This window comes from Engraulis encrasicolus, chromosome 7 (genome assembly GCF_034702125.1).
Source record: "Engraulis encrasicolus isolate BLACKSEA-1 chromosome 7, IST_EnEncr_1.0, whole genome shotgun sequence".
NCBI lineage: Eukaryota > Metazoa > Chordata > Actinopteri > Clupeiformes > Engraulidae > Engraulis > Engraulis encrasicolus.
The window spans coordinates 16,639,494-16,664,493 of NC_085863.1; the positions used below are offsets into that span (position 1 = coordinate 16,639,494).

The 25,000-nt window shown below is 43.6% G+C and overlaps 1 protein-coding gene across 4 annotated transcripts in view; it reads right to left on the reverse strand.

Annotated features, from left to right (window-relative positions):
- Window positions 1–21,140, reverse strand: part of usp25 (ubiquitin specific peptidase 25) — an 82,558-nt gene extending 61,418 nt beyond the window's left edge. For 2 of the 4 annotated variants that reach the window (XM_063202969.1, XM_063202968.1), the window contains exons 1-8: window positions 20,930–21,140; window positions 18,790–18,858; window positions 18,113–18,260; window positions 16,068–16,191; window positions 15,291–15,453; window positions 8,635–8,721; window positions 3,095–3,232; window positions 1,945–2,018 (exon numbers count right to left, since the gene is read on the reverse strand). In XM_063202969.1, the coding sequence (XP_063059039.1) occupies window positions 1,945–2,018; window positions 3,095–3,232; window positions 8,635–8,721; window positions 15,291–15,453; window positions 16,068–16,191; window positions 18,113–18,260; window positions 18,790–18,858; window positions 20,930–20,971 (845 nt within the window). In that variant the 5' untranslated portion in view covers window positions 20,972–21,140. The remainder of the gene's footprint in view (window positions 1–1,944; window positions 2,019–3,094; window positions 3,233–8,634; window positions 8,722–15,290; window positions 15,454–16,067; window positions 16,192–18,112; window positions 18,261–18,789; window positions 18,859–20,929) is intronic. The other 2 variants (XM_063202971.1, XM_063202970.1) reach the window with 1 other exon arrangement.
- Between the last annotated feature and the right edge of the window lie 3,860 nt (window positions 21,141–25,000).

Genomic DNA, 25,000 nt, shown 5'->3' on the forward strand with positions numbered 1-25,000 from the left:
CAGGAGCCGTTGCTAACTCACTGATTCATCTACAAAAACACAGCATGCTCCAGTGCATGTTCAAACTATAAATGCTATTTTTCGACTTTATTTGACAGGACAATGCGAGAGGTGGACAGGAAGCGAATTGGGAGAGAGACGGGTAGGGGGTCGGCAAAGGACCCGGGCCGGGAATGGAACCTGGGTCAGCCGCATGGCAGGCCTACCAGTTGGTCACGGCAGGGTCACTATAAATGCTATTAATATCTATGAATCATAGATTTGATAGGCTGCCACTTTTGTAATGAATGAAAAAGCATACCTGTCCACAGCTGTATGATTGAAAATGTGCTGTGTGTATTTAAGCCCGGTGCCAGTATCACTGACAGCACGGTGCCAGTATCGCTGACAGCCCTGCCATGCCATGCCCTGCCCTGCCCTGCCCCACCCTGGCTGTCTGGCTCCAAGAATACAAACACGCTCGACGCTCGTCTTGGCCATCGGCAAAACACACACAGACACATACACACACACTGACACATACACATACACACACTGACACATACACACACACACACACACACAGACACAGACACAGACACACACAGACACACACAGACACACACACACACACACACACACACACACACACACACACACAGAAGGGGATGGTGACAAGGCTACAAATGTCTCAGTGCCACGTTGGGTGAGGACCAACACAGGGCGTCACCATCAACAGAGTCTGAAGCCCGTCTCATCCGTCTGCACTGAGGCCTTGATGTCTCATACCTCCACATACTACACCTACAAAAAATGATTACTGATTACTTCGGAGCCTTGATGGCTCATACCACCCCAACCTATGCCTACAAAACTGATTGTGCACTAACAACTACTACTGTCCATAGCAGAATAACCAACTATGTTTTTTGGGGGGGATTCAGGCGTCAGGTGGTACAAGAACATCTAATGCCCATAAATTAATTAGCAATTGGTAATAAAGGTAATGCATTTGAATATGCTTAGTAATAATAATATACTAAATATAATAATAATCTACTAAAGACAAAACAAAATAATGTAATCCACACAACAGTGACATTAGCTGTCGTTCCATCACCCAGTCTGGTATGGCCCCTAACACAAGGCTATTATCAGCCAGACGGTGAGATCACATGTTTGTGTTCAAAATAAACCCTCACTTCCTCAATTAATGTTTTACTGGGGTTTAGCTGATCTATTTCACTGGCCTGACTTCCTTTTCACAGGCTAAAGCCTCATTTTACATGGAGCAGTAACAGAATTGCCATCAGTAGAATGCCCTGATTCTATTGCACCGGAAAGTGGCAAAGAGGAGTGAAAATACTACTACTCTCAAAAAATCACCTGGATTAAAACATCAGAAACAGACCACAGCTACCGCCTTTCTCTTCTACAATAAAATAAAGCTATTCGTTTGCATTCTTCCAAGCAGAAAAACAAACAAACAAACAAACAAAACAACCGGACTGTGCTGTACAGGTCCTGACCCAGAGTTGTAAATGTGGACATGCTTTACAGGTGCATGATGACTTTTATATTATATTTGCATACACATCATATTATATTTTCATTTACATCGCAAATGTTTACCTTAGCAAGAACATGAGCCAGTCAGATTTACAGTATATGTTGCTTGTGAATGCTGTGTTGTGTTGCTGTGAATTTCCTGGGAATGCTAGCACGGCTTTAGCACTGCTGAGGCATTGTGCTCATGGCTGGAAAGCATGCCGTGCAAGTACTGAATTCATCTTGGATGAATTACTTTTTTAATGAATAACTTTTTATAGGAAACAAAAACATTTTCACACAAATCAAGTACTGTGCAGTCATTGTCTACTAGGTATAAAGGGGCATTTGTTAGCAAAGGAACGCATTGCAATGTCATTTTTACACCGGCAAATACAGTATTAGAGTTGAAGTTACCTCGTCTCCTCAGCCTTGACCTGAAAGGCATCTTCCAACCAGTCCAGCAGTTTGTGAGTAAACTCACACACGTCCTGTATATAACAGAGAGAGGGACACAAACACATGAGTCATGATCAGAGGTCCCTAAAAGAAAATTGAAAAACAATAATATAGCGTGCGTGCGTGCGTGCATGCGTGCGTGCGTGCTGGCTGCCATAGACAACAACCTCTCCATAACGAACAATGATTTGGACCTCTTTGAGAGGAGAGTCTGTGTGCAGAAGTGTTACTCCCAGGTTTAGGAAATAGAAACACTGCCACAAATTTGATCTATCCGGAATAAGCTGATCGTAATGATCACATACTGAAGATTGGTACACCAGTTACCAAGTTACTCTGGTACCAAGGAAACTCTGATAGGATTTTGTTTGGTCTCCTTGACATTGTGTATCTAGCACCGCTGAAAGAATGCAACCTACACTAACTCTTTGAATATGTACATTCATGCAGGCCATGGTCATTAAAGAAACAGAGCTGGACACAAGGTAAGAACATGTCGTAGCTTATCATGAGGCCATTTCAAGGCCCAAAATAGTCCAGTTGCTTAGAACTTCTAACCTTTCACTTCCTAGAGCTTCTTTGGAGACCAAGGGTCTAGGTGCTTTAACCTCTAAGGATTTAGGTTTCGAATGCTCAGACGGTCAAGGGTCTAGGCGTGTTTAACTCAATACACTCAGGACTTTGGATTCAACTGCTCTAAGAGAAGCAAGTATGGCAGCAATGCAACTTCACACACCCAGGACTTGAGTTCCAACTGCTCAGAGAACTTAGGGTCTGGGTGTGTTCAATATCTGGGTCTTGACTACTCTTAGAGCTGAAGGTTGAGGCGTATTGACCTCTCGTTCTACATTAAGGGTCGTGTGTGTGTGTGTGGGTGTGTGTATGTGTGCGTGTGTGTGCGTGTGTGTGCGTGTGTGTGTGTGTAGCTGTGTGTAGCTGTGTGTAGCTGTGTGTAGCTGTGTGTAGCTGTGTGTGTGTGCATATGCGTGTGTATGCGTGTGTGTGCGCGCGTGTGTGTGTGTGTGTGTGTGTGTGTGTGTGTGGGTGTGTGTGTAGGTGGGTGTGTGTGTGCGTGCGAGTGCCTCATCATCCAGGTTGTGTTCTTCACCTGCTGTGACTCTGAGGACTGGAAGGCCTCTTGTAGGATCTCCACAGCCCTGGAGGGGTCCACGTACTTCCTGTTGGAGCCCACCATCAGGGAGAAGAGGTTCCTCAACTCCTGCATGAAGGGCAGGTTCCTGCGCTCCTATAGGGCACAAAAACACATCACATCAGGCAGGTATGCAAATTATCGATTAATTCTTTAATCATTAGTTGATAGCCTTATCGATCAACTTACCATTGATAAGTGGCGTTTTCCCCCGAAATCTCAATGTTTCTCGAAAAAATTAATAAAAAATTGAGATAAAATACCACATTTAAATTAATTCTAATTCAATTCTTTAATCCAAAGGTGATTTAAATATTCCCACTATTCACACTCCTCTTCACACCATTTCAGGCCATTTCACCTGGGTCTCTTGTCAGTTGAATTGTCGATTAATTGCGATTAATGTTTTTTAATCGATTAATGCATTGATCGATTAAAGTCGATTAATCGTTTGCATCCCTACATTCAGCAACAGACATCACTTTACACTTAGTAGACATTGCATTTCACTACACTAACCAAGCACTGCTTACACTTAGTAGACAAAGACATCACTTAAAAAAAAATGTTGGGCTTGTATGTCTTTACTTTTGAGATAGGACAGCGGGAGAAAGACAGGAAACATGTGGGGGGAGTGAGAGACAGGAAAGTATCGGCAAAAGACCAGTGCCAGAATCGACTCCTCACTCCGAAATCATAGGTGATTTCACTAATATCGGTAAGCTCATCTACCTGAAAGGAAAATACGGACAGCCTATAGCTGCCTGAGCCTGTGAAGTGTTCCTCTGGCAGTGACAGTTATTTGGGTATAATAGTGTGTTCTCTTTAGCAATGCATCTATCCCCACTAGGGATGCAAATTATCAATTAATTCATTAATCATTAGTTGATAGCCTTATCGATCCACTTACGATTAATTGATAAGCAGCGTTTTCCCCCCGAAATGTCAATGTTTCTCGAAAAAAAAACACTCAATCTAAAAAATGTTATTACAAATTTAGATAAAATACGACTTTTAAATTAATTCTATTTCAGTTCTTTAATCCAAAGGTGATTTAAATATTCCCACTATTCACACCCCTCTTCACACACACTCTTCACATGCCAATTTCACCTGGGTCTCTTGTCAGTTGAATTGTCGATTAATTGCGATTAATGTTTTTTAATCGATTAACACATTGATCGATTAAAGTCGATTAATCGTTTGCATCCCTAATCACCACATTGCTAAAGCGGACTAGTCATAGATGAGGGTGTAGGAGATCCCCCACGTTCTTCCTACTGAAACAAAATCTCAAGCTCCCCAACAAGTAGGGCATAGCTGCACAGAGTGAGTGAGTGAGTGAGTGAGTGAGTGAGTGAGAGAGAGAGAGTGAGTGAGTGAGCAAGAGGGGATACGCTAAGTGGGTCTTGTGATAGGAGTTCTCATAGTTCACACAGCAGGACTGACCACCCTTCACCTCCACTCATGTGACTACACTCTTAATCCCTTACACACTTCCAAACCATGTACCCATCAAAACCATGGCTGAGGTTTTACAAAACTGCAAGACCTTGAAAAACACGGACTGCGTGTAGAAAAGTGTTAAAAGACTTCAAGATTGAACTTGAGAAACCCCTTTAGACTTTCAACAATGCAGCATGATTGCAGTACACTGACAGATGTTTGCAGGCATCAATGTAGCAATACATCAGGGGTTCTCAATGGGGGCTCTACAGCCCCTCAAGGGCCGTTGGGGAGCCCTAGGGGAGTGTTGCAAAGTACACAGCTGAGAGGGGTCAGTGCTTAGTTTCCATTGGGGGGCATTAGTCCATTTTATTGTTTAATATTAAGAAGGGCATTGACAGGCTTATGATGACATCAGGCTTGCAAGAAATTCCGAATGGAAAGAATTTTAATTCAAAATAATGCCATAATACGAACACTAGGTTGTGCCATTACCTTGAATTTCTTTAAATTTAATCTACACCACCCATTGAAAGTACATAGAACACCACCACCTAGTGTTTGTATTATGGCATTACTTTGAATTGAAATTCTTTCCATTCGGAATTTCGTACAAGCCTGAATGATATCAAGGGGGTGTTGGGAGCCTTATGATAAGCTCAAGGGGGTGCTTGTTCAAAAAAAGGTTGAGAAGCAGTGCACCACATGAATGAGATATGGAGCCTGCGTACGTAAAGATGGAAGGATTAGACGTGGAGCTAGAGCAGCTGCTTTTGACAGCTAGAGGCCATCAGATTAAGAACCATCAGGCCTCAACCAAAACCACAAGATTTTTTAGCACTTTCTTTCCAGTAAATGAAATGTATCCCCCCCTATTAAAAAAAAAGTGCTACTGACTGTGAACTCGGTATTATTCACTAGGAACGGCTATTTTCAGTAAGTGACCACAGGAAGGCGGAAGAAACGAACGAAAGAAGAAAAAAAAAAATCCTTGAAGAAGATCGTCATCAGTTCTTTGAACTAACACTGGGTTACGGCCAGAGAAGTGCTTATATTGATGACAGATTACAGGATAAATCCTGGTAGCGCTTCCGTGGTGGTGGTGGGCGGTGGTGGTGGTGAAGAATGCTGTGTGTGTGTGTGTGCGTGCGTGTGTGCGTGCGTGCGTGCGTGCGTGCGTGCGTGGTTGTTGGAAAACATGTTCAATCTTTGGACCCTTGGCCTCTGCAGTGTCAGTGGCAGCTTAACAAGGAGATTAGATGCGCAGCAGCACAGGGGCTGTGGGGGCCAGCCAACCGCTGGGCAGAGGTTACACGCCACACAGCACAAGACTACGGCCACTACACTACAGGGACGCTGGCTGGGCTTTGGCTGGGCCCAGGACAAAGTCCTGTGAAAGGGCCCCCCACCCCAATACATTCAATGTAATGAGGACACAATTTTGGGCCCTGAACCTCCATGGGCCCGGGACAAGTGACCCCTTTGTACCCCCTTGTCGGCTTCCCTGACTGCAGCCACGAGGAGGAGGAGGAGGAGGAGGAGGAGGAGGAGGAGGAGGAGGAGGAGGAGGAGGAGGAGGAGGAGGAGGAGGATAAATCGACGGGAGATCACAGCAGCCCCGGATGCAAGAAGATCATTATCTCCGTAGTACACCACCACACAAGAAACACACAAGAACATCCTTCCTGTGTGGAGAGGAGCTCTTTTATTTCTGGGTTTGATGTTGTTCAGTTTTGTCTGTCTTTCTTGGTCAGTGAGAACTTTAGTGAAACTGGAAGGTGAACCAAAAGATGTTGACGTCTGTGCTTAAAATAAACACCAATTCACCAGAAAACAGTTTCTGTGTGTTTGAGTGAGAAAAAAGGAACTGAATGGTTTACCACATCCGGATTTTTTTTTCTAGCATCTTTAAGTTGTTTTTACACAGTGTTAGTCATTTAGTAACACTTTTAACAGGGTTCTAGATACACTGAATATCACTGGAGGGATATCCAGTCTCTTTCTACTCAAGAGCAGTTACTACTCTTACGCTTGACCGAAACATGTATTAAGGTTTGTTGGTGGAAAGGACAGTGTACGGGATTTCTTTACACTTGATTGACAACCCCACTGGGATAATATATTGTGCAGCCTGTTGAGTGAAATTACTGTGCCAATAGTGTCGCGTTGGAGAATTAAGCAACGTTCATGACCTTCCTCAGATGTTTGGCGCTGAGGTTTTGGGTCCAACATTGGGCTCAACTTTGATATTTTTAATTATTGGGCTCAGTGATAACTTGGGCCTCACTGTCATGCTCAACATGTCTTGGCCTGGGCCTGGGTTATTTTGATTTTTTTAGGCCTCACGTTGACGAGGCTTTGGACCCCAACCATGGGCGGCGCTATTAAGAGGCTAGGGGAAGCTTAGCTTCCCCAAAGTTGTCATAAGAAATAAATAAAATGAAAATTTAAAATCATGTTTTTTTTTATATCCAGCGATGGAGTGTCGCAGGCACACACAAGGAAACAGAACCTTGTTAGTAGATCTAGCCTCGTTGCGGCGATGTCATGCTGCGGTCAACCAATCAGGTGTCAGTTCTACTGGCTTCAACAGAGCCAGGCGGTGAGAAGGGCTCGTGGCTTATGAAATGAAATCTGGAATGTTAAATATCTTGATAAAGCAATGACCTCTGGAATAAATTGGGATTCCACTGCATTTCATTTATAGATCATTCGTTTTTTTCCACCAGCCATAGGTCACAATGTTGACATTTTCCTCTTTAGCATTCGTTATTCAACCACACTACATCTATCAAATGGATAGCCTATTTGGCGAATCTAAATGGATATTTTGCCTCTATCTTCAAGTAACAGGAATTAACAGGACAGAATAAGGTAGGAAATCTGTTTTTCCCCCTGATGTGCTCGCCGAAGCGCTAAGTTTACTATTTGGTGGCAATGTTGTTGTCAATGTTGATATTGATGTAGTTGTCTCATTGAGAGTAAATTGTCTACTTGTCTTCCGTCTAACTAGCCATCACTTCAACGCAAAACACCTGTGCTATCCTGTCACCAAGCGAACACCACTTTCAAAAATGCACACCTTTCCTGAATTCATGGTGGCCTGCCAGGGTGGTTTAGTTACCATATGTAATGTAATATGTGTATAGGCTATTCGCTTGTGTTTGTTGGGCATCTGCGTGTGACTGGAGTGGACAGTACAGTGCGAGGCAGCGAGAACAGTGTCTGGCTGCGCAAGCTACGTATTTGTAGAACCTAGTAAGCTAACACTTAGCTACGCTAGACAAGCTACATCCAATAGACATATTAAGCTAGTTACAAACATTTGGAAAATGTAGCGAACTACAGTACAAGCTACTTCAAATAGAAATTCAAAATTACAGCATATTTGTATTATTTGGGCTGCAAAACTGACATCTGAAGACAGCCTGTTGGATATGAGAGCCCCATATGATATTTTTGGGCATGTTAATGGTCAATCAGCTGGCCTTTTGCTCTCCTGTCTTCCCCCCGTGTGTGCGCATTTTGCATCATTAGTTCTGCGAGTTCGATTGCGAGTTTTGATAGGTAGAGTGACCTAGCGCATGAAAATGTCAATAGAAACAAAGGTGTGGACAGTCGGGTGTATGATTTGATTGCTCGAGACATTTTTGGGAGATAATAGTCCATGGTCTGGCAAATAGCCGTCTTCCTCTCCTGCCTGCAGTGTGTGTGTGTGTGTGTGTGTGTGTGCGCGCGCGTGTGTGTGTGTCTGTCGCGTTGGAGAGTTCCATTGGCGCACGAGCATGAAGACACATAGTTGCGCATGGAAATGTTCCGTTTTATTTGTTCATCATTTTGTTTTAACATCATATAATGTCATGCAGATAATATATCAAAAGTCGCGGTTAGGGCCTCGCGTGGCGACTGATACAGTGCCCCCAGACCCTCCTACCACCACAGTTTCTCCGATGACGTTTGCACCCCCCCGTTTTTTTTTTTTTTTTTTTAAAGCTTCCCCAAGAGTCTTGCTGTAGCGCCGCCTATGACCCCAACATTGATGCTTGACCTACCTTCTGGTTGCGTGGTTGGTCCTGCGCTCGGGCAGGTGGTGAGTAGTGTAGGACAAGCCTCTGGAACTCCAGCAGGTTGAACAGGGACTGCACAAAAGCACAAGAGGTGAAAGGTCAACAGCAGAACATGGGCATCGCTGAAGCGTCTGTGAGGAAGGCAGCAGCTAAGCCCATGTTAGGCACCAAAGACTAATCAAAACCAACTAACCAACAGTTTAAAAATGTTTGTGCGTGGGGGGTGCCGTGGTGCAACGCGCTAAGCCCCCCACATTTGGGCTTTCATGCCCATGGGGACCCCGGTTCGAGTGTGGTCGGGGTCCTTTCCCAATCCTCCCCCATCTCTCCCTCCCACTCACTTCCTGTCAGCATCTCGTACTAGCCTATCAATAAAGGCATAAAATGCCCATAAAATATATATATCATTTTTTTTTTTTTAATTACAAAAAAAAATGTGTGTATGTAAAGTGATACCATAATAATGTATTTGTTGTTCAACTTTTTTTTTTAAATTCACCAGGGCACGCACAGGGCCAAAAACAAAAACACATTCCATCCATTACATCGTTGTTTCTCAGGCGTCCAAAGCGGCTTTAATCAATCAATCAATCAATCAATCAATCACGAGTTTATTGTCATTGTCAAAAAGGCAACGAAATTGTGTTTCGGGTACAATACTTAGTAGCAGCATAAACTAATACAAAGTTTAGTACACCTGCAGCAATGCTGATGCCCGGGGGGTTTCAAGGGCATGTCAGCCATGGATGAAGGTCAGGGTGAATGGATTAGTTAACCTCCCACCCACACTCTTCCTTCTAGCACTAATTTAAACGTGAAACCTTCCAATACCAAGACCTAGTCCCTAACTAGTAGGCCACAACTCCACAACCTGTAGCCTACCAGGTCAAAAGCACAACGTCTTCAACCCAGATACGTTTAACAGGGCTGTGATTCATGACGCAGGAAAGTCTTGGAAAGCAGGGAAATATACAGAGTACAAGTTTTGGCAAAGGACGCGCTCAACTTCTTGGAAAAACGAAAGTCTTTGGGTGCGCGATAAAATGTATCAACTTAAGGAAGAAAAATCTGCACTTACAAACTGCGTCTCATTATTTATTTATATTACCACCATGTCCAAAAAGCAAACGCGTTTCGGCTATCAAGCCTTCATCAGTGCGTGGTACCATATAAATAAATAATGAGACACCGTTTGTGAGTGCTGATTTTTCTTCCTTAAATATACAGAGTACACAGTGTTTTACAGAGGTTTTTTTTATGGTGACTCTAATACATTTATTTTCAAGGTGGAAAATGTGGAATTCCTGATCAATCTAAATCAAGTGTCTGTCAGCACTATTTTGGCGGTCACAACTACATAGCTCTGCAAACATTGGCCTGGCAAGTCCTCAAAAGGGGCCAATGATAAACTACCGCGTCTTTGTCTTTATTAACACGCCCTATCGTGTTTTCACTGCCTCCGAATTGAACGGCCTCCGAAACGGATAGAGGTTTGAATTTCGCGAGAAAGCCAACTTGGCTAGACTGAGTACTACAATCGCAGAATTTTGTCCAACGTCACGTCACAGGAAGCATGGGCGGGCACAGACAGGCTACAGTATGTCAGCACTGTCCCAGTACCTGGAAATAAATCTTGGGAGGAAACACTTGAGCTGCAGCAGCTTAAGCTAAACCGCTCTCTCCTTGGTGGGGTCAGTACCACCCAGGGTACACCGAGAGCTTCGGCCAGGCCCAGGACAAAGTCATCTGAAGAGGCCCCAAATCCAACAAATACATTGTAATACGGCCGGAATTCTGGGCCCCCTCTCTCCCTGGGCCCGGGACAAGTGACCCCTTTGTACCCCCCGTCGGCTTCCCTGGTCTCTCCTTGGTGGGGTCAGTAGTACCACCTACCTACAGTACAGTATACTGTACGTGTGGTAAACATTGTGTACACGCTGATGTCAGTTCCATGAAGTTCGATGTATTAGCTACAGTACAGTATACGTGTGGCTAAGCCGCATCGTGTACACCAGGCGTCACCAACGTGGGGCCCGCTGGGGCCAGGTAGCCCTTCAGGAGCTTCTGAGGGGACCACCAAAGATGTTGATAAACAGTGACGAGTGACTATCAGATTTCAGTCAAAGTTAATGCTTTTCTTTATTTACCCATGAGATTATTTCTTCATAACCTATAAGCAAATCATCATTCAATCATAGTGTGATTTGGGAATGATGTCAAGACATCAGTAGAGTATTATGAACAAACAAGTAGCCCTCAGGTAGCTGTCAGTAGCCCTCGGGAGGCCCTTGGTAGCCCTTGAGTATCCCTTGGTAGCACCCAGAAAGGTTGGGGACCCCTGGTGTACACAGTCAGCTCCATGAAGTTAGATGTATTCAAACTGCAAAGCTAAACCACAACTCAAACCCAATTTCCAGGAAGACATCAGCTGTGATGAGGCACCGCACCGCAACACACATGATCCTCTTCTGTAGACTATCATTAGATGTTTCGATCTCACACTCATCTCAATACTGTGGTCAAAGCTCGTAGCGCCTTATTTTTTTATCTTATGCTTCTTAGCTGCTGCTATCTAAATACTGTAGAGAGATGTATTTTTTTAATCTTATCTGTTTTTTTTTTCCTTCCTTCAGTCATCTCTCACCGCTTAGCTGCTGTGGAAACACTGCACTTCAGCACTTCCAGCTGGGTCCTCCCTGACCAGTCAGCTGTCTGCAGAGACAACTCTTTCAGTCCAGGTTGACCATCAAGAGAGGGGGTTGGCTGAGTTCGTGGCATGTGGCACATGCCAATCCAAGTGCCGTCACATGACTAATTCTTGGTAATGGTAGGCTACTACTAGCCTGGTCCTGACCGTCCCATAATACTACCATTTTCATTTCGTATTCATGGTCTGGACTTTGTTTGATCTTGACGAGATCAAGTACAGAGTATAATGAGCAGTATTGGGTGCCGATACCGATACCAGTATCAGTATCGGTGCATCCCTACATGTTTGTAATTGTGTCAAACTGTGCCTATACCAAAGCTCATTCGTAACCCTGACCTGTCAGTGAATAATAATGTGTGTCCCCGAACCTGTAAACGTGTCAAACTGTGCCTAGACCAAAATTTCCTAACCCTAACCTGTCGGTGAATAATGTGTGTCCACCAACCTAAACTAGTGTTGCACAGATACCGATACCAGTATCAGCCGGGGCCCCGATACTGCACTAAAATGGTGGTATCGGTATCGGCCGATACCAACAAATAGGGCACCGATACCATTTACAGATTCTCACATGACTCTTAAACACAGCCTTGAACTTAGTTATTTTATATCATAGGTATTTAAAAGGTATAAAAAGTTCTACTGGAGTAGGCAGCAGCCTGACAAAGCCATAATAGCAATGATGTTACATCCAAGTAGTAGCCTATATAACTTTTCATATATATAAATTTCAAATAGAGTAGTATCGGTATGGTATCGGTATCGGCCGATACTACACAGTCGGGTATCGGGTATCGGTATCGGGGCTAAAAAATGGTATCGGTGCAACACCAACCTAAACCTGTCCGAAAAGAAACATTTAGGGGGAAAAACATGGCCACCCTTAGGCAAGCCACATCCGCATGTCACATGCAACCAAATAATCCATCCAACAAAATGCTTCTCAACCTTTTTTTGAATAAACACCCCCTGGACCTCATGATAAGCCTCCAAACGCCCCCATGACCTCATCACAAGCCTCAAAATGCCCCTCTTAGTATTAAAAAATAAAATACATCAATGCCCCCCAATGGAAACTAAGCACCGACCCCACTCAGCTGTATCCTTCTCAACATCCCCATAGGGCTCCCCAACGCCCCCAGAACCACTAATCTAACCTCTAGAACACTATCAATCCCTCAACGCAACCTCACAATCATGCCTCTGTCTCTACTCCCGGCCTAATGCATCTTCATTAGAGACAGTTCCTAAGTATTCAATCAGCAACAATTGGGACTTCCTCTAATCTTAAAGGAGTATGCCACTATTTTGGGGCTTAATACAGATAAAATCGTTGGCTGGGGTTTATAAAGGTGGTCAAGTGTCTTATTTGTCATGTAAGCCGTTGTCTTGCTTTAAGACAAGTTAAAAGAGGGAGCATGTCGCTAAAATAGTGAAAGTCAATGGATCCGTGTAGCATGTAGCAATGCTACATGGATGCATTGACTTTCACTAGCTTAGCGACATACTCCCTCTTTTAACTTGTCTTAAAGCAAGACAACGCTTCACATGAAAAATAAGACACTTTACCAGCTTTATAAACCCCAGCCAACGATTTTAACTGTATTAAGCCCCAAAATAGTGGCATACCCCTTTAAGCGTATTGATTGAGTTAAAACACTAAGCATAAGTCTTCTAGGCCACTCTCTATCCCTCTCTCCCCACCCTTCACACACAGACACATGAAGAGGAAGAAACAATGGAAAGAGTGCAGAAAAGAAAGAGAAGGAAAGAGATATCAGGAGAATGAGACAGCGACAGCAAGAGAAAGAGGGAGGGAGACTATGCAAGCGAGAGAGAGAGAGAGAGAGAGAGAGAGAGAGAGAGAGAGAGAGAGAGAGAGAGAGAAAGAAAGGGAAAGAGAACAAGAGAGAGAGAGAGAGGAGGCGATGAAGAGAGAGAGAGAGAGGGGTGGGGATAAAGAGAGAGACAGAGGGACGAGAGAGAGAGAGAGAGAGAGAGAGAGAGAGAGAGAGAGAGAGAGAGAGAGAGAGAGAGAGAGAGAGAGAGAGAGAGATAATAGAGCGACAGACATTAGGCATAGACAGCCTAGCTGCTGCTTGCTACTCTGACCCCATAATGCTGCTCATTATCTTTGCCAGAGAAATGAGGTTACCTCTACTTACGCCATTTAAATAGTCAGGGCCCCTTGCTATTTAGGCTTACACAGTACCACCCATTACACACTCTCTAGCACTTGTTCATTTGAACACGACATGACACATAGAGTACAACTTATCTCAATGGCAAATGAGAAAAAAAATGTTATCTGTGAAAGCTCAATAATGAGCACTTTTAAAATAATGTACATTTTCTACTTTTCTATATCATGTAACTTAATCTAGACCTCCTTGTACTTAATACATACATCTTATAATAGAGATATACAAGGTAGGGCTGCACGATTATGGAAAAAATCATAATCACGATTATTTTGGTCAGAATCATAATCACGATTATTAATCACGATTATCGATTATTATTTTGACATCACGATTTCGATATCACGATTATCGATTAATTGTGCAGCCATACGTCATATAATAGATATATACAAGGAATATAAATATTCTTTCCATTACATCCGCTCCCTCTCTCCTGCACCCCACATGTTTACATAGACTGGCACCTACACATCTGACTGGAGTAGGAGTGGGAGTAGGAGTGGAGAAGAGTAGGCAGCAGGCGCATTTCCCGAAAGCAGTGAAGACAGTGAAGGCTGCCAAACGGCGCGGCTCTGAAATCTGTGGAGCCTCCTTCAGGGTCAGATTACGAACACACACACACAGAGGGCGAATTCCAATATGCAGACTCCCTCCTCGGACTGTGCTTGTGGCCTCGCATTTCGCTGACGACTCTGCCTCCATGGAGAAAACGAGCAAGTTTCCCCACTGTCAGCCTAGCCACAACAATTTTTGGGGGACTAGTCTTCATTCACCATGCCATTTGCAAATGAGAAAATGACATTAAAATTGAGCTTTTGCAAGATATTGAAATACAATTCTGTTGTCGGTGACGCATTACTTCCTGGTACGAGGGCACAACCACAAGTGGAGGACGGGAGTCCGCATATTGGAATGCACTCAGAGAGAGAGAAGGCAAACAACATGTGACTCCAGCCTCCAGTGATCCCAAGGTGCATTACATTCATATTAAATTCACCATCCAGCCAGGGAGACGGGGGGGGGAGAGGAGAGGGGTGAGACGGGGTGCTTGCAGTTAATCAGCACAGACTGACACATTTACACAGCCTGGCCTCATAAACCAGTTCATTACCCTGGATAACATTAGTAAACAGTTCACAAAAAGACGCTTTTTCCTCAGGCATCATACGTTCTTCCTGCTTCCCTTAACGAGAGACAGCGACTTCTCTTTTCAAGGTTGAAAGCATGTTTGGCAGTCGGACGGTTGACCTAGCATCGTGTTTCTCAACGGGGGCTCTACAGCCCCCTCAGGGGGTGTTGGGGAGCCTTAGGGGAGGCTCCGAAAGATACCACTGACGGGGTGGTGCTTAGTTGCCCTCTGGGGGCATTAGTCCATTTAAATGTTTAACACTCAAGGGGGGGGGTGTTGGGTTGTTATGAGGCTTATTATGAGGTCAAGGGGGCGTTGGGAGGTATATGAGGCCCAGGGGGCATTTACTTAAAAAAAAAAGGTTTGAGAACCACAACTGGCCTAGCAGATGACATACTTGGTGTGTGTGTGTGTGTGTGTGTGTGTGTGTGTGTGTGTGTGTGTGTGTGTGTGTGTGTGTGTGTGTGTGTGTGTGTGTGTGTGTGTGTGTGTGTGTGTGTGTGTGTGTGTGTGTGTGTGTGTGCTACTATGTACGGCAGGTCAATAGGTGGAGAGACAGGTGGGTGTGAGACTGCTCCTGGCTCCTGCTCCCGCTCACCTGTATTACGGCGCTGAACCAGCAGGTATTGCCCACATTCTTCAGTCCCACAGGACAGCTGTCCTGCCTCTTCCTGTCGTACGGGTTGGGAGAGTCCCTCCATACCTCGGCGTGTGACCTCTTCAAAGTGGCCTTGTTCTCCGCTATGCTGGCCTCCAATATCCTTCACACAGGAGTAGAGTAGAAAGGGGAGCAAGCAAAAAAAGTAGTCAGCACATTGTAATGAATTCCAGCTGAATTAAAAACACAAGAGGCTATGATATGGACTGTAATAAAGACTTGTTGTGGAGTCATTTCAAGGAGTTCTCCATTTCTGCTAAAACACTGACATTGCGAAGGTGATGGAAAATACTCGTATACACGTCACCCTACCCGGACTAAACTAAAGCCAGACAGGCACATGAACACACAGAGTAGATACAGGCAGTCAGACGTAAACACACACATAGGGGTGTTCCCACACACACACACACACACACACACACACGAGCACACACAGAGACATACACACAGACAGACATATACGTGCACACTGACAGGCATACGCGCACACAGACAGACAGACAGACAGACAGACAGACAGACACGCTCAGACTGACAGACAGACACACATGCTGAGACAGACACACGCACAGACACAGACACACAGACATATGCACATGCACAAAGACACAGAGAAGCAGAGGCAGACAGGTGCACAGACAGACAGACAGACAGACAGACAGACACAAACAGACAGACACAAACAGACAGACAGACAGACACACAGACACACACCTGCTGATGGCCTGCTCCTCATCCGTGATGCCCGTCTCCCTGAAGGCCCTGTTGGACTCCTCCAGGCTGAGAGCGATGGCCCTCTGCAGGTCATCCTTGTCGTCTCCCGTCAGGTCGATCACATCTGAAAATAACAACAACAACAATAACAGGCACAGCAAGAAAAGGGGTTGAAAGTGAAGACTGTGCCCATCCCAGAAAGACAACATGAAAACAACAGTCAAAACATCATCATATCCTGCCATGGAATAAAAAAAACAAAGAAAAAAGGATTTCAAGTGCACAGACTCCTCACTCCAAAATTACAGGAAGAAAGAGGCTCCGCTAAATAACACTGCTGGTTGACTGACTGACTGACTGACTGACTGACTGACTGACTGACTGATTAATGGACTGACTGATTGACTGTCTGACGGGCAGACAAGGAACATGGATTAAGGAGTTTTCTCTGCCCTGGAAACCAGCTGCAGTTTTGTGAGGAAAACAGGCCAAAAAGGGAAGCAAGTCGACACTTCTTAACAGATGCCAGCTCCTAAATACTCCTCTACAAGAAACAGGCATTCTCAATAGAGGGCCTGACCACAAAGCCCGCCACTGAGTGCATTTCCAGAAACTTGTGATACATTCTGGAAAAAAGAAAAGAATCTTATAAGTGCATCAGCAAACTCCACTCTGTGGTTGTAATGGCAGTGGAATGCAGCGCTCTGCTCTAGTGTTTCTCAAAGGGGGAGCAACAGCCCCCCAGGGGGCGTTGGAGAGCTCTAGGGGGCCATTGAGAGGGATACATCTGAGAGGGGAAGGTGCTTAGTTGCCATCGGGGGGCATTAGTCCATTTATTTTTTTTAATACTGAGGGGGGCGTTGTCAGGCTTATAATGAGGTCAAGTGGGCGTTGGGGGGCTTGTGATGAGGCCAAGGAGGCGTTGGTTCAAAAAAGGTTGAGATCCACTACGCTACTCCATCAGTATTAACCAGCATGTGCAATGGGCCAGTATGACTATCCAATTAGTCAGTGGCTGACACAGAGAGAGGACTCATATGATGCTAAAGGCCAACGTCCAGAGTTTTTAAATTGATGAGTGGGTTAAAAAAGACAAGCAGAGCAAAGCAGAATACAGTTACATACTTGGGAAATGTAGACAACAGAGGAGAATATTATTGATCCCAAAGGCAAGTAAACAGTCCTATTGTGTGACCAACACGTACCTGCCTACAGGACAAATACATGACTAACCATTTAGTCAGAGGCTGACAGGGAGGCAGCCCATGTGATGCGTGTCCACGCCAAAGGCCCAGTGAAAAGGAAAGGGACTTAACTACTAGCGCAGAGAGCAATATAACTGTGTAAGTAAAATTGCATAGAATGAAGAAGAATATTACAAGATTAATCCTGAAGGAAATTGGAATGCCTACTTGTGTCTGCCAAATTGTGGCCGGAGGAAAAAGCAAATTCATTTTCAAATGGTATAGCTGACCATAGTTCACTAATTTTAAAGGGGCCTTAAAGGGACACTGCAGGAAATGGCCAAAAAAGGTACTGCAACTATGCTGCTCATTGAAACTGGGCTGCCAATTGCCAAATTTGATCTTTACATGAAAGTTTACTGAGTAATAAACAAATATTTTCTAGTATGGTCCAAGTACAGTCATTTTTGCAGCTAAAATGGCTATTTTTGGAAATTCAAAATGGCGGACCATGGAGAAGATCCCCCTTTTCATGTGTGAAAAGTGCAATTTTTCCAGTCATAATGAATATTTAGAATTTGATGGTGGTGGTAAGTATTCATGAAAATAGTAACATTAGTGAAAGGGAAGCATGACGTCTGGAAATAAACAACTAAAAATGTCACACAGTGTCCCTTTAACTTTTTTTTCATTTGCAGTAGCCCTATAATGCACGCTGTTACACCAGTGGTGGAACGACTATGACATAACCAAGGGCATTTAGTAATGCACTACAACTTGGTTATTGCCATTCTGGTAACAGCATATTTATGACACCGCATGTCTTAACTGGCTCATGATGAAGGAGTGGGAAATGCCTACTTGAATCGGCCTGGCTGCCTACGCTGATGTATCGGTCGTTGCCTGCGACCTGAGCGGTCTGGTAGTAGGTCGTCTCGTTGACTTGCGGGACCTTGGTGTTCTTCTCCGTCAGGAACGCTACTGCCTCAGCCAGGTCCCCATTGCTGACCTGCAAAGGATGTGACATGCATTGTTTGTTTACAACAAAAACCTGTGTCATTTTGGGCTAACACTTACAGCAGTAATATAATATTCAGGGTCATCACCACTAAAGTAAAATAGCTAAGGAGTAGGAATCAAAGTACTCAGCAAAGTACAGTACAAAGCAAAACAGGAGACACAGTAATAACTGTGGTAACAGCTAGAAACATTCTCATTAATACAGATGGAGATGCTTCAGGAGAGGATCGTTCATTTTAATGGAACGTCAGAGGTGGCGTGTGTGGATGGGAATGATGAATAATATCTATAAAAAATAATATATGTATTAATCATATAATCGCATCAGATAGATCTATAGACAATAATGACCATAACATGACCATTTTAATGGAACGTCAGAAGTGGTGTGTGTGTGGATGGGAATGATGAATAATATCTATAAAATCGTCTCTTAATCTATAAAATATTATATGCATTAATCATATTATCATATCAGATAGATCTATATACAATAATGACCATAACATTAATATCACCTGCAGGGCCTGTTGTAAGAGTTGAGAGTCTGTAGTGCCGGTCACTTCCTTTAACTGGTTCAGTAGAGTCTAAAATGTTGACAAATACAAATACAATGAATATTACTGTGGCTTTGTGACAATAGAAACTTTTGAAAAGAATAAACCATGAAGGTAACATTACAAAAGCAAACCATTGCAGTTTGCTGGCACTAGTGGTGCTGATTCACTGATTTGAAACAGTTGCACTTCCAAGTCAAGTATACCAAAGCACAAGGCAAATGCGCAATACCTAACAAATATAAAGGTTTCATATTTTTCTCGTACAATTACAGCATCACTGAAATAGCCTCCAACTTGGAAGTGGAGCAATTTTGCATACGCATTTCGTATGTGTATACGCATTGGTGCTTGAAAAGAGGATGATCAAAAGATTAGAGGGGAGAGGGGGGCGTTGACGCTGTTGGACTACAGCAGGCAGTATGTTATTGAGTACAGTAGGCTACAGTGCAGTACATATTCTTGGGGAAATTCTCAAGTGACTGCATGGACAGTCTCATTTCCCAGTTTGTGGAACGCCAGCATTTGACACTCCTTAGCAGCTCGTGCATCTTGGATAGATAAGAGTTAGTGGAGACATGGCCAGAAAACATGAAACCGAACAGCCACTTCTGTTACGTAATATGCTAATGGTGAAGCAGCTAACTCCGTCACTCCCCGTGCCCTAACCATTACATTCAACATGAGTGTAAATGTTTTTCGTAAATACATCATCATGCACTCCAAGTATCCCAGCATAGCCTACTCTTCTTTCTTATCAAGAGAATTATAGAATAGGGAGCTAACCATGACATTGCTGACTAATTTGAGAAGCCCACAGACGGGTGAAGGATGTAAACAAACGTTTCACAACTGTAATCCGAGTTGACCCACCAAGGAAGCTGTGCCAGACGTTTACCAATTCAGGAGCCACCACACTAGCACAAACTCCATCAGCCAAAGAATCACACAGTTCAGTTGTTTCAGAAGTTTTGCATATTTTCCCCGACAGACTGCATAGCGGATTTAACCAAAACGTAACTACAGCCTCTGAGGACCGTTATGTTGCAAATGACAGCAGTGTATGACAACACGTCCACATTTAGCCTAGGCCTACTACCCTAGTTCCAATGCCTTTGCAATTATGAACAACAAATAACTGCAGGTTTTTTTTCTTTGATAGACCTACCCACAAAACTGTTCTCTATTCACAAAAACTAGTTGGACATTCGCTTAAGGTCATTCCGAGTAATACCAATGATTTAAATTGGTATAAAGCCTAGAAAACAACAAACAGTGACACTGGTGACACTGCAGGGACACATTAACACGGACTAGCCGTTGAGGAATATTTAATTTACTGCACAACAAACTCAAAACATGATGCATTTAACTGACAAGCAGCCATTCCCATCTACAAAGTCAACGTAAAACAGCCATTTAGATGCCAAAGACATTCATGTCAGTAGAGAGGCTAGTAACTGCAAAACAAGTGTGTGCAGAGAATAAGTAAGTAATGTGTTACTACCACTGCCAACTCGAAATAAAAGTCAAAACACAAGTGTTAGCTGCCATGAGCTGGCTAGTCTTCAGTTTACTGCGCTGTAAAATACTTGGCTACCTAGCAGTTAACCTTACCATTACCTAATAAGACGTCTGTTCTTACAACATTGTATAAAATAGATGTGAGGTATGTTTATTGCGACGTCTTAATAACATATTCTCTCTTTAACGCTAAGATGAGCAAAACAAACTAAGGCGTGCCATTTGTTTACTTGGGCAATGTTGACGTAAGCTAGCAGCACCTAGCTAGCAAATTACGTAGCAACTATCTGGCAGGGTTGCTCTCGTGAAGTTACCATCTAACTTGCTAGCGAGATACAGCTCGTGCCCCATGTAACTATTCCAAATGATCAGAGGCTGCACGGGCATTGCGACACATCCCTGTTAACATGCAAAAGATGCACAGTGACATTAAGATGTTTGTTTGACAGAGATCATATTCTGTCACAGAGCTTGCTAGCTAGCTGATTTACTTTCCCTTGCAGAGCCTGTCGCAGGGTACATTGCTATTGCTAGCTAGCCCCTCTAAGTTACATATCAGCCACGGAACTTAACATACCTTCTGCGAATGCTGTTGGAGGACATTCTGCTCCACGGTCATGGCCGGTTGCGATGTTTAAAAAATAAATTAATTAAAATCCGTTGTAAAACGTGTAGTTTAACCAACTAAAACACGTAAGCTAATATGTCCCCCTACTTATCAGCAGTAGCGGGCGCCATGGGAAATGGTCATGAGGGGAAAATAGACACAACTGCAGTTAGCAGTGTTTCCGTCTTCCATTAGTTTGGTCTGGATGAGCTGCTTTACGTGAGGAAGATGACGTTCCGCCAGCCACGACCCACTGTTATTATTGGCATTTGGCAATAATGTAGGCCTACATTATTAGTATGCTTGCCATGCGGCAAGCATACTATTGTTATTCCCCCGTTTCCGGGTTATTATTATTAATTTTCTCCTTCCGTCTACGAACGGTTCGTTTTGAAGAACCGCTCAAGATAGAAAGTCCGTTCAAAGACCGAAACGTTCGGCTCGGTCAGACGACCAGGTTTTGTATTTTTCACGGGGGTACCTCGAACTCTCTAGCGCCACCAGCAGGTCAAAGTTTCAAATATTAACATGCTATAACTTTTGAACCGTTGGTCGTAATTTCAAAAACTTGGTATCCCTGGAATCCTTGGGCCAAGCCGAATCCAATGCACCCTATGACGTCATTTTCCGCCTGGGAAAGTTTTGCCGCCATTTTGAATTTTGTAAAAATCAATAAAAATGACGCCCCGCCCACAATTTTAGTCCCATCATCACACAATTTTTGTGAGGGCTTATTCGGACTAAGATACATCTACCCTAAAGGTTCTGGAACGATTGATTAAACCGGCTTCAAACAGGAGCCAATCAAATTTGGCGGCGAAGACGCCAAACAGGAAGTGAGCTCATATCTCGGCAACGGCTACTTGTATCACAACCCAATTTCATACACATAATCAGCACTATCTTCAGAGGACACGTAACGATTTTCTTGTAAATGCGCCACTAGGGGGCGCTACAATAAGCAAAAATGTGTTTTTGACGATATTAGCCCGTATTTACTTCAATTCATCAAACGCTTGGTATCGCTGAAATCCTTGGGTCAAGCCGAATCCAACGCATACTATGATGTCATATTTATCATCATGAATTTCCCGCCATTTTGACATATTCAAAAATCAATAAAAATGAAGCTCCGCCCACAATTTTTCTCTGTTCGTCCTACAATTTTTATCAGACCACCATTGGACTATTCTGCACCTATGCTGAAATTTACAGAGCAATAGCTGAAAGTATCGGCGCACAGCAGCCAATCAAAATTGACAACAAAGACAAACGCACCGTCCAAACAGGAAGTTAGCTCATATCTCAGCAACGCCTTGACAGATCTTAACGAAATTTCTCACACATGATCTCCAGTACACCTAGAGGGTACATACCGATTTCCGTGCAATACGGCCTCTCGGGGGCGCTAGAGTTAGTGAAAATGTGTTTTTGCCATTATGATACACACTAAACAGGAAGCTAGCTCATGTGTAGATGGTTAACTGTATGTTGTGTATGCATGAAGGGCAGCATATGCATGAAGGGCAGCATATGCATGAATGGCAATTCATGCATGAAAGGCAAGGCATGCATGAAGGGCAACGAATGCAAGACGGGCAAGCATACTCCAGCATTTTCTGTGAGGAAATGCAATCTAGTTTTTATTTTTAGGCTGTGTTCACATTATCTCTCTTGTAATTTTGTTTATTGGCGATATATGTAGGTCTATATACTGAATAGCTTTTATATATGAGGATTTGAATCTATCTGGAGATGGACATTTAATAAACATCAGGGGTGGGAAACGGGCCGCCACAGATTTTGTAAGAGACTATATCTATAAGGGCTGTGGGGCCACTTCAAATTCATCCGTAAAAGTTCTCCGGGGGCCATATTATGATCACGAACCAGGATTTCCCCCTGCACTTTAGGCCTATATTGAAGGCAGCCACCGTTAAAACAGACCCCACCATCTCTAAGTCCACTGAATACAACTTAGCTGTATTGCAAATGTATTTTCCAAGATTCCATTACAAAATATGTCATATTTCATGTGAAGCTGCATAACATTAAAATTACATGGGGGGGAACGCAATCTTTGTGCCACAGACCATATGGGTAGCCTACAGGATGGTGCTGTCTGTCAAGAACATATTCTCATTCATTCTTATTGAACTAAGTTATTTTATTGAGTGGAACCCATTTGACACAAGTAGCCTAACTTAACATGTTAAAACACTATTTTAATGGTTGGTTGGTTGGTTTATTGAAAACACATCAGGTTTTTTTTCCTTTAGCCTACAGGAACACTGTTCTTCCTGTGGTCAAATAAATCATATAGGCTTATTCTTTCTTACATTCTTTCTCTTTTCGCTTTTTACAAATCATACAAACATAACAGAGGACAAAAACACAATACTTAAATACAAATACAAAAAAGCAAAACAAAACAAAAACAAACACAGAAGGGGAATTGAAGGCTTGTGACTGTCAAGGTTAGGCTATACTTTGGTCCCATTACGGCAGGGGTGGGCATGCAAACTCAGGCCCGGGGGCCACATGCGGCCCACACTGAGCCATGCCATCTGGCCCACAGAGTCTTTTAAATCCAAAGTCCGAAACTCACACCTAAAATTCTTTAAAAAGCAAAGGGTGTTGCAGGTGTGAGATTAATCAAGGTCACATCTAAATATTGCAATGTGCAGGATTGAAATACCCAGCAAATTATGTCAGTGTACATCACAGTATTTCTCATTGGAAAAGGCATGTTGCCTGCGACATCTGGCCCTGCGATCCATATTCTACACCCAATGTGGCCCGTAGGCCAAAATAATTGCCCAGCCCTGCATTACGGCCTTTTATATACAGAGGGTGAAAAAGATAAACACAAATGAAGGTAGGCCTACATTATAGGGCAGATCAAAACGTAAAGTACATTCCAAGAAGTAAAATAATCATGTAGCCTACTTTGTATGAACAAATAAAGGAGAAATTCAGTCAGTGTTGTAGGCCTAGGCCCAGGGGTGCCGCCAGAAATTTTGGGCCCTATGAAAGATTGAAATGTTGGGCCCCTTAAGGGCCACTGTCAGTGCTTTTGGGCCCTCTTAAGGGCCCCTGTCAGTGCTCGGGCCCTTAGAATCTGTAACACCCCCCCCCCCTAGCGGCACCCATGCCTAGGCCTCCAAACTAGCCTAGCTTTGACTTGAATAATACCCTATTTCCGTAGCAAGAGCTTTATTGGTTTGTCGTTGGTTGTATAATGCCCAAAATTACCTGAGGTGTAAGCCTACACTACCATATGAAGATTGCCTGGAAGACCTGCACATGCAGCTCTATTGCCTAAAAGGGTCTTCCATTTTGACATCACACCCACCCAGGACACAACTGCTGCCATCAGGCAGGAGGACAGATAATACAAACCAGTTTTTACCCAGTAGCCATTATTTCACTATCAAAGTAGTTGTACGCGTATGAATGTGCAAGCAGGCTAATGGCTGTGACACTTGTGGGTGGGGGGTGAGTGAGATTTGTACGGATGTGTGGATGTGTGTGGGTTGGATGTGGGTGGGCGTGAGTTTTGTGCTTTTCTAATCTATTTTTAATCTCAGGCGCCTTTTTGCTCGCTGGACAAAAACTACTTGTCTTGTTTCAATGACAAATGTATTCAATATATTGCCTATTTCATAATAGTAATAACATTTAAGTTGATTTTCTCCATGGCCCGTATGATGGCATATGAGTAAAGGGAACATTGTGTTCCTGTTGAAGCGTTCTTTATAGACTCTCTGTTCTCTCTCTTGCTTAAGAAACAGGTCCTCTGTAATTAATTGAACATTGTTATCAGAGTTAAATTGGGCCAGGGCTGTCAGGGTTTTAATCATCACATAAACACATGCTGCATTACGGTACTGTCAAAAGCAGCAAACCATTTTTCACTCTTTTCAGCAGATCAGAGTTAAGTTGTTGTTGTTGGAGAGTGGTGGAGTATGATATTTGGTGTGCATTCCAATGTACACGCTCCCGTCCTCCACTTGTGCTTGTGGCCTCCCTCGCCCCGCC